The sequence below is a fragment of the Camelus ferus genome, chromosome 10, assembly GCF_009834535.1.
Source record: "Camelus ferus isolate YT-003-E chromosome 10, BCGSAC_Cfer_1.0, whole genome shotgun sequence".
NCBI lineage: Eukaryota > Metazoa > Chordata > Mammalia > Artiodactyla > Camelidae > Camelus > Camelus ferus.
Window position 1 is genome coordinate 58,411,208 of NC_045705.1, and position 14,832 is coordinate 58,426,039.

The window sequence follows — 14,832 nt, forward strand, 5'->3', positions numbered from 1 at the left end:
GCCAGGCACTTCTTTATCTGATTTAATCTTTACCCTAACTTGATGAAATATGTTATTAGTCCAACTTTATAGATGAGGATATTGAAACTTAGACTTATCTTACACAAGTAAACAGAGAGTGGAGACAGAACGGGGTCTGCTGAATGAGACAAGGTCCATTCTACCAACCTCCCTCAAACATGAGTCTACTTAGCATAAACCTCTGGATTTGGCTGCCATTTTCTTTGCCAACATTCTTTTATTTTAGCTTCAAAACCTGAGAAAACAGGAAATTACTAGGGAGAATCAATGAAAGATGGTTCAGTTACAAAAATTTTTTTTAAAAAGCTCTTCTGTTTCCATTTAGTATCCTAATGTAGGTCATGCTCATGTTATTGAAAAGCATCACACAGGCACTGATCAGAGTTAGAAGAGGTACTAGCGGTGACTGAGTCCAACTTGCCACTCAGCACTGAAATACCTTTTATAGTGGCCTGCACGGCTGGTTCTGCCAGCACACCCTTCTAATGATGGTGTGTTCAGAACCCCTTCAGGAGGTCAAAGCTCCTGCTGGAGAGCTCTGGGGTTAAAAAACTCTTTACTCAAGCAAAAAATTGACCTTGTAAGGAATCTAACTCTGAACATCTTCGAAACTACTGGTCCTAGTTCTAGCCACACAGAAAACATCTCTTCCCTCTGTTCTAGCACAACTTTCCAGAGACATGAAGAAATTAGTTATTCTTCCTGAATTTTCTGTTGTCCACATCCAACAGACTTAATTCCTTCAATTCTTCCCCATCTTGACTGTCCACCTTTGGCCAGTCTTCAATTTACAATTCCCCTTCTCTTAAAATAATTTCCATTTTCTTCCTGCCTCCTCATTCTTCTGATGTTTTTTTTCCCTAGATTTAAAACAAAACAAAACAAAAAAAACCCAACAAACTGAATTGACCTAAGATTGGTAACAGGCGGTCAGTGAAGGCCTACAGTGACTTAATCCAGATTTCTTCATTATTATCCATTTTAGTTGGCCTTGACCAATGAATAAGAGTTTGTCAGAAGTGTGTGGCAGTGGGGACAAGGAAACATACATTTGATTCATACATGAAATGTATGCCATATCAGGAATATGGCAAATATTCATACATGAAATGTATGCCATATCAGGAATATGGCAAATAGAGTTTACAGTTTGTGGGGAAGAGTGGCAGGAAACGAAAATAAAAATACACCCTGGGGATAGACTGTGAAGAGATCTGAATGCCAAGGTAAAGGATGGAATTTATCATTAAACAGGAATCCGTTGGAGGATTTTAAACTTGGGAGTTTCAGATTTGTGTTTTACGAAAACTACTCTAGTAGCAGCAGTACAGAAAGTGTTGAGAGTGAGTGCGATCAGAGAAGCAGCGACCAGACAGGAAGTTACTGCAACAGACCCGCTAAAACAAAAGTTAAAGCTAAAACAGTAACAATGGGATAAAGAAAGGAAGACTACAAAGATGTTTAGGAGACAGAGCCCACAAAACTTCATCCTGATAGCATAATCATTTTTATTGCCATGAGCTGAAAGGCTACAAAGTAGATATGGGAAACATTCAATGGACCCTTGAATCTGTTAGCTCCAGAAAAAAGCCTCAATCTGAATTTTACTAGGTGGGTGGCCTGGCTGCTGAGAGTGCTGTACCAGCGAGAATGGAGTTCAACTGAGGCAGGCAACCATTCTGCAGCACTGGCTCTGGGCCGGCCCACTAGACCTGAACCTGGGGAATCCTGTACACCAGATTCAAGACCCAGCCACCCAACCTCCCAAGTGAGCCTCAGGGAAATTTAAGGGTATAAGTGAGGCATTGTTCTTAGTTTGGGCAAGGCAACTCCCCAAGAGGTAACAAGAAAGAAGGGACTATACAGTTATCAACTATGCTCCAAGTTGTGTTGCATCTTCAGGGAGAACTTAACTCAACCAGATAAAAGGCCACCAACCTGCGGGTGGGTGAATGACCATTTACCTTGACTGAGTCAGAAGAGAAAGGTTGCTAAAACCAGAGCAGGCTTACCTTGATATGTCTTTAGTGTAAAAACAGTATCACCAACAAAAAAAGATAAGAAAATAGGCTATGTTAAAGCTAATAATAAAATTCCTCCAAAGTAAGCACATAAGGTAAGTGCTGTTCCTTAGGGGAAACATTCTTTCAGAAATCTAAAAATATCTCCAAAGTTCCCTACCTGCCAGTGTGGGAGAAATTTTAATGGAAAGCAGATGGCCTATCAGTCTCAATCACCACTTCAGGAGTGTGCTTCTGCTGCTGCCTTCCCCACCCCATCCTTCATCTGTAAGGTATATGGGAAGTATTCAGCACTTTACAGATTATTTGGTGAATGATTCCTGTCCTCCCTGCATTTATCTTCTAAAAGAGATAAAAGCGAACAAGATAAAATTTTGCAAATTGATGATTTGGTCCATGAATCCCTTTTCCTCATGGATCAATTCACTCATTTATTTCATTATTCTATTTAATAAGATCTGGTAAAGGGAAGAATCTTACTTAGACTCAATAAAATGTATCAGGGCACTTGGTTTTTCCATGTGAAGAAAAAAAATTAGATCCCCACCTCACACTTCTCCAATTCCAGAAAGACCAAAGACCTAAATTTAGAAAACAAACAAAAACCTTAAAACTATTAGGGGAAAAAAAAATATATATATATATCAGTTTGACTTTAGGATTAGAAAGTATTTCTTAGATAAGACCAAAAGGAAAAACCATAAAAGGCTGACAAGTTTAACTCCTTAAAATTTAAATCTGCATGGCAAGATGCTATAAACAAAGTTTAAAAACAAGCACAAAGTGAGAAAGGATATTTATCACACATTTAACAAAGAACTAGTATCCACAAAAAAGAACTCAAATTAATAAGAAAATGAAAAGAAGCCAATAGAATATAATGCAGAATAGAATATATTATTGCAATTCACAGAAGAAATCACTCAAATGACTAGGGAGATGGAGGAGGAAAAAAAAAATGTTCAACCACACTAGTAATCAGCAAAACACAAATAAATGGAATACAATATCATTTTGCAACTATCAGACTGACAAGTATTTTTTTTCTTTTTTTTCCTTTGTGACTGACAAATATTCTAAAGTCTGACAATATCAAGTGTTGGGAAGGATCTGGAACAACAGGAATTAGTAGAAGCATTGTGAAAGTCACTTTTGTAACACCAAATAAAGATATACAACCTAGCAATTCTAAGTATATAAGCTTGAGAAACTGGATTTTGAGCTGGGCCTTGTGGGATGGGCAGGATTCTGACAAAGATAAAAGAACTTGTATTCCCCAATAAAAAGAACAGTATAAGCAAGACCACAGAGACAGGAAACTACTTGAGGAATGGCCAGACTGTTTCCAAAGTGGCTACACCAGTTTTACATTCCCACCAGCAGTATATGAGAGTTTCAATTTCTCCATACCCTTGCCAACACTTGTTATTATCTGCCTTTTTAATTATAGCCATCCTATGGGTGTTAAGTGGTATCTCACTGTGGTTTTGATATGCATTTCCCTGATGACATTATGTTGAACATATTTTCATTTGTTTATTAGCAATCTGTATATCTTCTTTGGAGAACTGTTTATTCAGATTCTTTGTGTATTTCTTAACTGGGTTATTTGTCTTTTTATTATTGAGTTATAAGAGTTTTTGACATACAGACATAGGTACAACTACCTTATCAGACAGAAGATCTGCAAATATTTTATCCCATATATGTGGGTTCTCTTTTTGTTTCTTGATGGTGTCCTCTGAAGTACAAAAGTTCTTAATTTGATGAAGTCCAATTTACTTATTTTTTTTCTTTGTCTGCTTGTGCTACTGGTGTGATATCTAAGAAACCCTTGCCAAATCTAAGGTCACAGATTTACGACCAAGTCTTCTTGTAAGAGTTTTATAGTTCTAGCTCTTGTATTTAGGTCTTTGAAATATTTTGAGTTAATTTTTGCATACGGTGTGAAGTAGGGGCACTATTTCATTATTTCATTATGTGGGTATCTAGTTGTCCCAGCACCATATGTTGAAAAAACTATTCTTTCCCCACTGAATTGTTTTTGGTTCCCTTGTTGAAAATCATTGACTGTATATGTGAGGGTTTATTTCTGGATACTCAATACTATTCCACTAATCCATATGTCTATCCTTAAGCCAAAACCATGCTGTCTTGATTACTGATAAGCTTTCTGATAAGCTCTGGGAAACTGGGAAGAGTGAGTCCTTCAACAACGTTCTTTTACAAGATTATTTTGGCTAATATGGGTCTTTGAATTTTCATGTAAATTTTAGGAACAGCTTGTAAAAATCTGCAAACAAGGCACGTGGCCTTTTGATAGGGACTGTGTTGAATCTGTAGATCAATTAGGGAGTATTATTATCTTTAAAATATTAAAAATTTCAATCCATGAACATGGGATGTTTTCCTAACTATTTAGATCTTTAATTCCTTTCAACAATGTTTTGTAGCTTTCAGAGTGTACATTTTATGTTTCCTTTTAAAAATGTATTCCCAAGTATTTTGCGTGTTTTGAGGCAATATAAACAGAACTGTTTTCTTAATTTCATTTTTTGCACTATTACAACTGTATAGAAATATGATTGATTTTTGTATATTGATCTTGTATCCTACAACCTTGTTGAACTTACTTATTAGTTCTAATAGTTTTTGGGTGGATTCCTTAGAATTTTCTATATACAAGATGGTGTTATCTGAAAGTACAGAGTTTTACTTCTTCCTTTCCAATCTGGATTACTTTTAATTTCATTTTCTTGCTCAACTGTCCCGCTTAGAACCTCCAGCATAATGTTTAACAGAAGTGGTGAGGCTGGACATCTTTGCCTTGTTCCCAAAATTAGGGGGAGAACATTCCATTCAGTCTTTTTCTATTAAGTATGATGACAGCCATGGGTTTTTTATAAATGCCCTTTATCAGATTGAGAAAGTTCCTTCTATTCCTAATTTGTTGGAGTTTTTGTTCGTTTCTTTGTTTTCAGAAATCATGAAAGGGTATTGGAGTTTGTCTAATGATTTCTCTGTATCCAGAGATTATGTGAGTTCTGTCCTTTAATGTTTTAATATGGTGTATTGCACTGATTGATTTTTCCCATTCTGAATTGATCTTGCAACCCTGGGGTATATCTTACTTCATCATAGTGTATAATACAATCTTATCTATAAATTATTGTTCATTTTGCTAGTGTTTTGTTGAGAACTTTTGCATTTATATTCAAACAGGACATTGGTCTGTAGTTTTCTTATGATGTCTCTGTCTGGTTTTGGTATCAGGACAATACTTGCCCCATAGAATGAGTTAGAAAGTATTCTCCCCTTCTCTATTTTTTGGAAGAGTTTGTGGAAGGTTAGTGTTCATTTTTTTTAATTGAAGTGTAGTTGATTTACAATGCTGTGGTAGTTTCAGGTGTACAGCAAAGTGATTCAATTATACATATACACCTGTACTTTTTCAGATTCTTTTCCATTACAGGTTATCATAAGATATTGAATATAGTTCTCTGTGCCACAGAGTAGGTCCTTTGTTGTTTATCTATTTTATACATAGCAGTGCACATCTGTTAATCCCAAACTACTAATTTATCCCTCCCTCTACTTTCCTCTTTGGTAACCATAAGTTTGTTTTCTATGTCTGTGAGTCTATTTCCGTTTTGTACATAAAATACTTGGGCACAAAATAAGTCTCAATAAATTTAAGAGGACAGAAATTATTTCAAGCATCTTCTTTAAGCACAATGGCATGAAACTAGAAATCAACCACAGAAAAACAAATGAGAAAAAAACACAGCATGGAAACGAAACAACATGCTACTAAAAAACCAATAGGTCAACGATGAAATCAAAGAAGAAATTAAAAAGTACCTTGAGGCAAACAATGAAAACACAACTACACAAAATCTATGGGATACAGCAAAAGCAGTCCCTTTAAGAGGAAGTTCACCACAGGCCTTCCTTAAAAAACAAGAACAATCCCAAATAAACAACCTACCCTACCACCTAAAACAATTAGAAAAAGAAAAACAAACAAAACCTAAAGTCAGCAGAAGGAAAGAAATAATAAAGATCAGGGAGGAAACAAATAAAATAGAGATTGAAAAAAAAAAACAGAAAAAATCAATCAACCAAGAGCTGTTTTTTCGAAACAGTAAACAAAATTGACAAGCCTCTGGCCAGGCCCACCAAGAAGAAAAGAGAAAGGACACAAATAAAATAAGAAATGTTTTGTGTATAATTTCATTTGTATCATTTTTTAAGATCCCACATATAAATCATATCACATTTGTCTTTCTCTGTCTGACTTACTTCATTTAGTATGATAAACTTTAGTTTCATCCATGGTGCTGCAAATGGTATTATTTCATTCTTTTTTATATGGCTGAATAATATTCGTGTGTGTGTGTGTACACATACTGTTTTCTTTATCCATTCATCTGTTGATGAACATTTAGGTTTCTTCCATGTCTTTGCTATTATAAATAGCACTGCTATGAACACTGGGGTACGTGTATCTTTTCAAATTAGAGTTTTCATCTTTTCTGGATATATGCCCAGGAACAGGACTGCTGGATCATATGGTAACTCTATTTTTAGTTTTTTAAGGAACCTCCATACTGTTTTCCATAGTAACTGCACCAATTTACATTCCCACCAACAGTGTAGGAGAGTTCCCTTTTCTCCACACCCTCTTCAGCATTCATTATTTGTAGACATTTTGATGATGGCCAATCTGACCAGTGTGAGGTGATACCTCATTGTAGTTTTGATTTGCACTTCTCTAATAATTAGTGATGTTAAGTATCTTATCATGTGCCCATTTGGTCATTTGTATGTCTTCTTTGGGAAAATGTCTATTTAGGTCTTCTGCCCAATTTTTGATTGGGCTTTTTTTCTTTTTAATATTGAGCTGTATAAGCTGTATGTATATTTTGGAAATTAAGCTCTTGTTGGTCACATCATTTGCAAATATTTTCTCCCACTGCATAGGTTGTCTTTTCATTTTGTTGTTGTTCATTCAGTTGAAACACATTTATCAATATATCACGGCCTAATCTTTGTGCAAATCAGTAGATAAATGTAACTGTTTCTTTCTCAAGTTTAGCAACTCAGTAATCATGAAGGCATCCAGGATCACAGAAAACATGCCGGATTCCCTGGGGCTCTGTCTGCCAAAGCAGCTCAGTCCCCTAGGGCAAAGGAACTTAGGTTGCTGGAACACTCTAAACTGGGAAGAGAAAAAGCAACAGGCTCCCTGAGCTAGTAGAGCATGAGGTACTATTGCCTGGTGGGTCCTGCATACTAATATTAATTGTTTTCGAATAAACATAACGTTAGAAGTCCAAACAGTTGATATTCACCATTATGATTAAATCAGGATGATAAAGCTGTTGTGATAAACACAACTATGAAACTGAAAATTAGTGATGACAACTTAGTTGTATCAGGCTCAACCTCCAATATACTTCTGGGGTTGCATAGCATTGAGAAAATTCTGATTTACAAACATAAGTAGCTGCAAATGTTAGCAGTTTTTTTTTTAATGAACATGCATTCTTAGAAGCTTAAGTTAACACACTGATCATCTTACGTATACGCATGCTTTTTAAAAATAGTTGTAAATAGTTTTCAAAAATCAAATCAAATATTTGAGGATTTTATGAAGCCCTCCAGCCTATCCCCAACCCCATCAGAGTTCCTACAGAACAAAGTTTGGAACAACCAACAAAAAGTTCTCTGAGATCCTTTTATTCTCAGTCTAGGAGGCTATACAGCAAAAAAATGTGAGGTTATGAGGAGGAATCAGTACATTCCGCCCACAGGCAATGACTTTCTTCCGGGACAAAAGTCTCTACTCTCCCACCTCCAATCCTGCCATCAAGACCAGTATTAATCTACTTTTTGAGCTCAATTTCCCATTTTCCCCCTTTCTACTCTTCACTCTAGCTAATCTTAAGTACTGCCTAGACCCCAACCATACCTTCTTACTTCCATGTGTTCGTTCATATTGTTATCTTCACTTTGAATTTATATTCATTACATATTTGAAGGCTTATGATTTGCTAAGCGTTATGCTAGACAACTTACATACATTTTTTAATTCAATTCCATTATATGTCCTATCCATCTTTATTTTAAAATAATAACAACCCATTATTATGCACTTATTTTGTGCACTTATGTGCTGAGTGCCTACACTAGTTCATTTAATCCCTGTAGTAACCCATGAAATAGGATAATACTATTGCCCTCATTTTATAATGAGAACACCAAGGCTCTGGAAGGTTAAAAAACATACCTAAGGCCAGGTAAGGAAGAGAATGCTCCCTGGAAAAGTGCTATCTGTGATCAGAGCCAAGTTCTTAAGAGTATGGTGAAGTTGTGATAGGACAATGGCATTCTAGACAGAGGGACAACATTCACAGAAGCAGAGCAGTAGGAAACAACATAGTATGCAGTTAGGAAAAAGATCAACCTTCAGAATCAGCAGACCCAGGTTCAAATACCTATTTTTGTTTGTTTTGTGGCCTCTAACTGTGACAACTCTCATCTGTAAAATGGTGATAATAAGCTGCACTATGTAGAACTGCTTTAAGATCAAAATTAAACATGATATGTAAAAGTGCCCAGTGCAGGATTAGGCCTAGGGTACATATTCAGTAAATAAATGTTACCTCCCTTCCTTTTCCCTAGTTGACAATTCAATAATCCATAAGCTTAAGAATATCATTTCCCTCACAGACATAGAAAACAAACTTATGGTTATTGGAGGGGGGAGGGATAAATTGGGAGTTTGAGATTTATAGATACTAACTACTATATATAAAATAGATAAACAACAAGTTTCTGCTATATAGCACAGAGAACTATATTCAATATCTTATAGTAACCTGTAATGGAAAAGAATATGAAAATGAATACGTATGTGTACATATGACTGAAACTTTATGCTGTACACCAGAAACTGACACAACATTGTTAACTGACTATACTTCAATAAAAAAATATATATATTAAAAAAAAAAAAAAGAATGTCATTTCCATCTCCACTACATTTCAGACATTTTTCCCTTCTGTAAGTTCCCAAGCTTTAGCAGGGATTCTGGAGCTGTAATATACCAAAAGTCATTGAGCAAGTTACGAGGTAACATCCTTAACCACATTTCTCAAAATGCTCACACAACTCACCTGTGTAGGCCATGTTCTTAGGGTTGCCATAAGGAGCCCCAGGCTGCACGGGGCTATAAACAGGGTTCATTGTGGAAGACTGAGAATCCTACAGAGAAACAAACAAACAAAAAAACAGCATTGGTTACTGATTGCTCATTCTCCCTGACATCAGCTTTTGATTTATAATCTTCAGTTTACATTTATAAAAAAGCAACATGGTATAGTAGAAAGAGGACTAAACAAAAGCCATTTGTTTCTATTTGGCCCTATGCTAGACACTATTCCCACTGTACAGATGAAAATACTGAGAAGCAGAGACACAATTTGACTACTATCAACCCAGGCCTTTTGGCTTTCAGTTCAGTACTAGTCCCACTATCCCACAGATGCCTCTGCCATGAGTGTACCATGTAGCACTGGCCAAGTCACTTTCCCTCTCTGGGCTTCAATGCCTTCTTTTAAAATCAATTTTTTTAGGCTCCCTGAGGTCCTTTCTAATTCTGAGGATGCTAGTCCAGGAGCTGGTAAGGGATGAACTTCTACTGTTCACCAGGGGAGCATGAGTACCTAATGACAAACCTATAGACTGCTAGAAAGAACAGAACCAAGTGTGTCACTCACCTTTTGCACCTACAGAGGACAAAATACAAGTGACTAGCAGCTTTGGAAAAAAATGGGAATTTATTGCCACTGATCATTTTAATGCAAACAAAGAAACACAGTTAAGATCTCTTTCAAAATTCATTCACGGGAAAAGAAATAAACTTGGATATTTGTGTGCAAGAAGTATCATCTGCACAAGTGCTCTGTTAATTATCTGAGTGAAGCACATTCTCCATCCTAGAATTCTCTTAAGATTTTTTGTATTTCTGTGGCGTCGGTTGTCATCTCTCCATTTTCATTTCTTATTTTATTTGTGTACTCTCTCTTTCCTTCTTGGTGAGCCTAGCCAGAGGTTTGTCAATTTTGTTTACTCCTTCAAAAACTCAGCTCTTCATTTGATTGATTTTTTTCTATTGTTTTTTAAATCTCTGTTTTACTTATTTTCCATCCTGATTAATGGAAAATCTGTCATTAAGCTCTGTTGGCCATCCAATTTGTCTCACCTTGTTTAGGGAACCATCTCTGATACATAGGCCAACATATGTTTGAAAACGTATCACCAAATGTATTATTTACACTTCATAAAAATCAAGCAATTCCCTCCTACCTAAGCTCACATGATAAATGGGCAATTTTTTAGGTCATTAACTTCTCCTGTAGCACCTCAGGATAGAATACAAGGCGTATGTTGAAGACAGGCAGTTACAGTCAATAGATGGCTTGATGACAACTGCTCTAAGATTAATTAGTCTGTCCAGGGCTCTGAAATGAGAAGTGGAGAAAAGATGGGTTTCTAAAAAGAGGAAGGTGGGGCAGTAAAACAGGTAAAAAAGAAAATGCCATTGGTCAACTTCAGAGGATAGAACTTGTTGAAGTGTGCCCAATGTGCAGCCCTGGCAATCACCCCAGAGCAAGAGGCTAGATTAAACTACCATCAGTTGACAAACTGAAACCAGAACAATTTGAGGGTGAAAGTTATGGGAGATACATACATTCCAGCACAATTTAAAGAAAAAACACACTTGCAGCCAGAGTTATCCATGAATACAGCCAAGTACACTCTCTCTGAATATAAGCCCTCTTCTGACAGGGTACTACAAGAAAATTAAGAGAGTTCACAGATGTTATAATACATTGCAAACTGTAAAGTGGCATGCAGATGTAAGTGATGACCGTGATGATGTGACAACACCACCACAGAAGACTACTTGTACATTTTCCCTGCCTTGGATCTCTCATCTACTCAACTAGTCTTCTGCATAATAAGCCAGGGTAAGGAAGCTGTGCTAAGCAGCACAATGAGCCCTGTAAACATCTGAGCACTCTCCTACTGAGAAGGTACTCTGTAGTGGCTGACTGGACAGACTGTGAAATTGCTTTTCATAACCAAAGAAACTATCAGTTTTGAAACTGGTCTCCTGCTGCTCCAAAATGAGGGCCACTGCCTCAGAAAGAGACCATGTCTGAGCAGCACTCCACAACAGCAATGATTCCAATCTCAACTAACAACTGGGGAAAATGAGATCTGCGAGGGGCTCAACATTTGGAGTAAGAATATGACAGCCACTTCTAGGTTGCTGCTCACAGGCAGAGAGGGTTCTTGGCTTTCAAGGGGAGGTCAGTCTTTTACAATACAATCCACTCACTGTTGATAGTTTCAGTGTAGGAAGACTGTAAGCTCTATAATCAGGCAGATTCAGGTTCAAATCCTGGAACTGTCACATACCAAATGTGGGACCACAGGCAAGTTCACTACTTCACCTGAGCCACAGTTTCCTCTAGCCTCAAAATGGAAAAGAATAACACATACTTTGTACAGCTGTTGTTAAGGTGTCTTTTTTTTTTAAATAAAAGGTAGGTTTATTGAGGTATAATTTACATATAGTAAAATTTACTTTTAGATATACAGTTCTATGAGCCCTGAAAAATGTATACAGTTGTACAAATACCACCACAATTAAGATACAAAGTATTTTCATCACCCCTAAAAGTTCTCTTATCTTTGTGGTCAATATCCTCCCCACAACTACCAGTTGTAGCAACCACTGATCTGTTTTCTGTTGTTGTTTTATGTACTCACACATTGACTTTCATCTTACAGATGAAAAAAGCAGGGCTGAGAAAAGGCAAATGAACAGTCCAAGGTCACAAAGCAAGTAAGGGACACAGTCAAGAATAGCACACCAAATGGATCAAAGATCTAAATGAAAAAGCTAAAAGTATAAAACTCTTAGAAGAAAGAAGAAAACACAGCATAACCCTTCGTGACCCTGGATTTGGCAATGGTTTCTTAGATATAATACAGCACAAACAACAATAAGGAAAAAATAGATAAAATGGATTCATCAAAACTAAAAACTTGGGTGCTTTTTAAAGAACACCATCAACAAAGTGAAAAGACAATCCACAGGAGAGAAAATTCTGCAGATCATAAATTTGATAATGATTTGTATTTAGAATATAAAAGGAACTCTTAGCTCAATAATAAAAAGGCTAATAACTCAATTAAAAATGGGAAAAGGATTTGAACATACATTTCTTCAAGTAAGTCATATAAGTGGCCAATAAGCACACAAAAAGATGCAAATCAAAACCACAATGAGATGCCATTTCATGTACACTAGGATGCCTATAATTAGAAAGAAAGATAATAAATAAAAAGTGTTGGCAAGAATGTGGAGAAATTGCAACCCTCATTCAATGCTGGTGGGAATGTAAAATAATAGGGCCACTTTGGGAAAAAGTCTGACAGTTCCTCAAACAGTTAAAGATCACCACATGATCCAGCCACACAACTCCTAGGTATATACCAAAAAGAAATTAAAATGTATGTCCACACAAATGTTCACAGCAACATTATTCATAATAGTCAAAAGGTGGAAACAACCCAAATGTTCAATTTATGAATGGATAATGAAATGTGGTATATCCATACAATGGAATATTTGGCAATAAAAAGGAATGAAGTATTGATACATGCTACAACATGGATGAACCTTGGAAATATATAAAGTGAAAGAGGCCAGTCACAAAATTCCACATATTATGTGACTCTATTTACATGAAATGTCCAGAATAGGAAAATCTATAGAGACAAAAAGTAGATTAGTGGTTGTCTAGATTAATTCATGATACATGAAATCTACATCTTTATCTTTCTCAAAATAATTATCATAATGCAGCACTCACCCACACATCTATTCTCAAACATACCAACTTCCTAAACACTTCTTCCTGATAACTCCATAAGCAATTCAAACTCACCATGTTCAAAAGTAAACTCATCATCTTTCCTCAAGCCCATTCTTCATTCTGTATTGGCCATCTCTAAATTATTAACGATCCATCCATGTGGCATCTAAGCCCAAAACCCTGGAAATCATCCTAAATTTCTCCCTTTCTTTCACACCCAATCAATCACCAAGTTCTGACAACCTTACCTTTCTCATTGCTACTGCTCCCTAGTTCAAGTTTCAACATTTCTTGTCTGAACCATTACAACAGTCCTAAAAGGACTCTTTTCCCCAATTCTAACCAGTTCTAATTCATCCTTGATTTTCTTTATTAAAACACAGGTGTTGGGGGGAAGGGTATATAGCTCAGTGGTAGAGTGCATGCCTAACATGTACGAGGTCCTGGGTTCAACCTGCCATTATAAAAATAAGTTTTAAAATAAATCAATAAATTAATAAGCCAGATTATCTCCCCCCACAAAAAACAAAAACAAAAAAGAGCTTTGGGGAAAAAAAAAAAGAAAATGTTTTAAAAAAAACATAGGTAGATATAAGTACATTACTCTCCTCAAAAGCCTCGGGAAATATAATCCCTACTTCTCCATATGGTATACAAGATCCTCTATGCTCTATCTGAGATGGGGCTAAGGAACATGTATTTGTGTTCCTGAGGAGATTTTGATACCCAAACAGTTTGAGGATGTTACCTGAGACTTTCTAAACCAAATGCCATTTGTCTTACATAAGCTTGATAGCGGAATTGAGATACAGCAGTGAACAAGAACAAAAATTCCTGCTTACATGCTAGTTGGGAGGGGGGAAGAAGAGACAAAATATTTTTTAGAAGTAAAATATACTATATCAGATGGCAATAAATGCTAGAGAAATTCTCTGAGGGTGAATAGGGAGTACCAAGGGAGGAGGTACAATTTTAAATAAGATGGTTAGAGACAGTGTCACTGAATGACATCAAGCAAAGACTTGAATAAGCTGAAGGAACAAGACATGTAGGTCTCTGACAGGAAACTGCCCAAGTAAAGAAAACAGCAAATGCAAATGCCTTGAAGTGGAACCATGTCTGAGAAATAGCAGGGAGGCCAGTTAGCTGGAACGCAGTGAATAAAAGAGAGAAATGTAGGTAGTGAGATCAACCAGATAATAAGGGCCAAATCATGTAGGGCCTTATAAGCCAGCATAAGAACTTTGTCTTTTATTCTAAATGAGATAGGAGTGTTTTGAGCATAAGAGTGACTTGATTTGACTTCATTTTAAGAGAATTACTTTGCTGAGCTGAGATCAGAGAGCAGGAAAGCAACAGGAGAAGCAGGGAGGTCCATTAAGATGCTACTGAAATAATCCGGATGAAAGATAATGGTGGCTTGAAATAGAGTGGTAGCAGTGGTGATGGTGGTGATGGTAAGTAGTCATATCTTGGACATAATTTTAAGGAATTACTAATAGATTGACAATGGAGAATGAGATGAAAAAAGACATTAAGGATGAAGCCAAAGTTAACTTGAGAAACTGGAATAATAAAAATGCCATTTACTGGCATGGATGAGAACTATGAAAGGAGAATATTTTAAAGTGAAGATAGAAATTTGCACCTGGACTTAAATTTGAGACACTTAAGAACTCTGCTTACAACAATGGTTGACACACAATGAGCATTCTGCAAGGGTTAACAACCAGTACTTCCATTATAAATATTACTACCAGCAGCTACTATTTGTTGAACATTCACCATGTGACAGGTACTATGTTAGGGACTTCCCTTATTATGTCCGTGT

General features: G+C 36.4%; 1 protein-coding gene across 4 annotated transcripts in view; it reads right to left on the minus strand.

Annotated features, from left to right (window-relative positions):
- FAM168A (family with sequence similarity 168 member A) overlaps nucleotides 1-14,832 on the minus strand; it is a 154,875-nt gene that overhangs the window by 34,509 nt on the left and 105,534 nt on the right. For all 4 annotated transcript variants that reach the window (XM_032489328.1, XM_032489330.1, XM_032489327.1 and 1 more), the window contains one exon: nucleotides 9,225-9,312. In XM_032489328.1, the coding sequence (XP_032345219.1) occupies nucleotides 9,225-9,294 (70 nt within the window). In that variant the 5' untranslated portion in view covers nucleotides 9,295-9,312. The remainder of the gene's footprint in view (nucleotides 1-9,224; nucleotides 9,313-14,832) is intronic.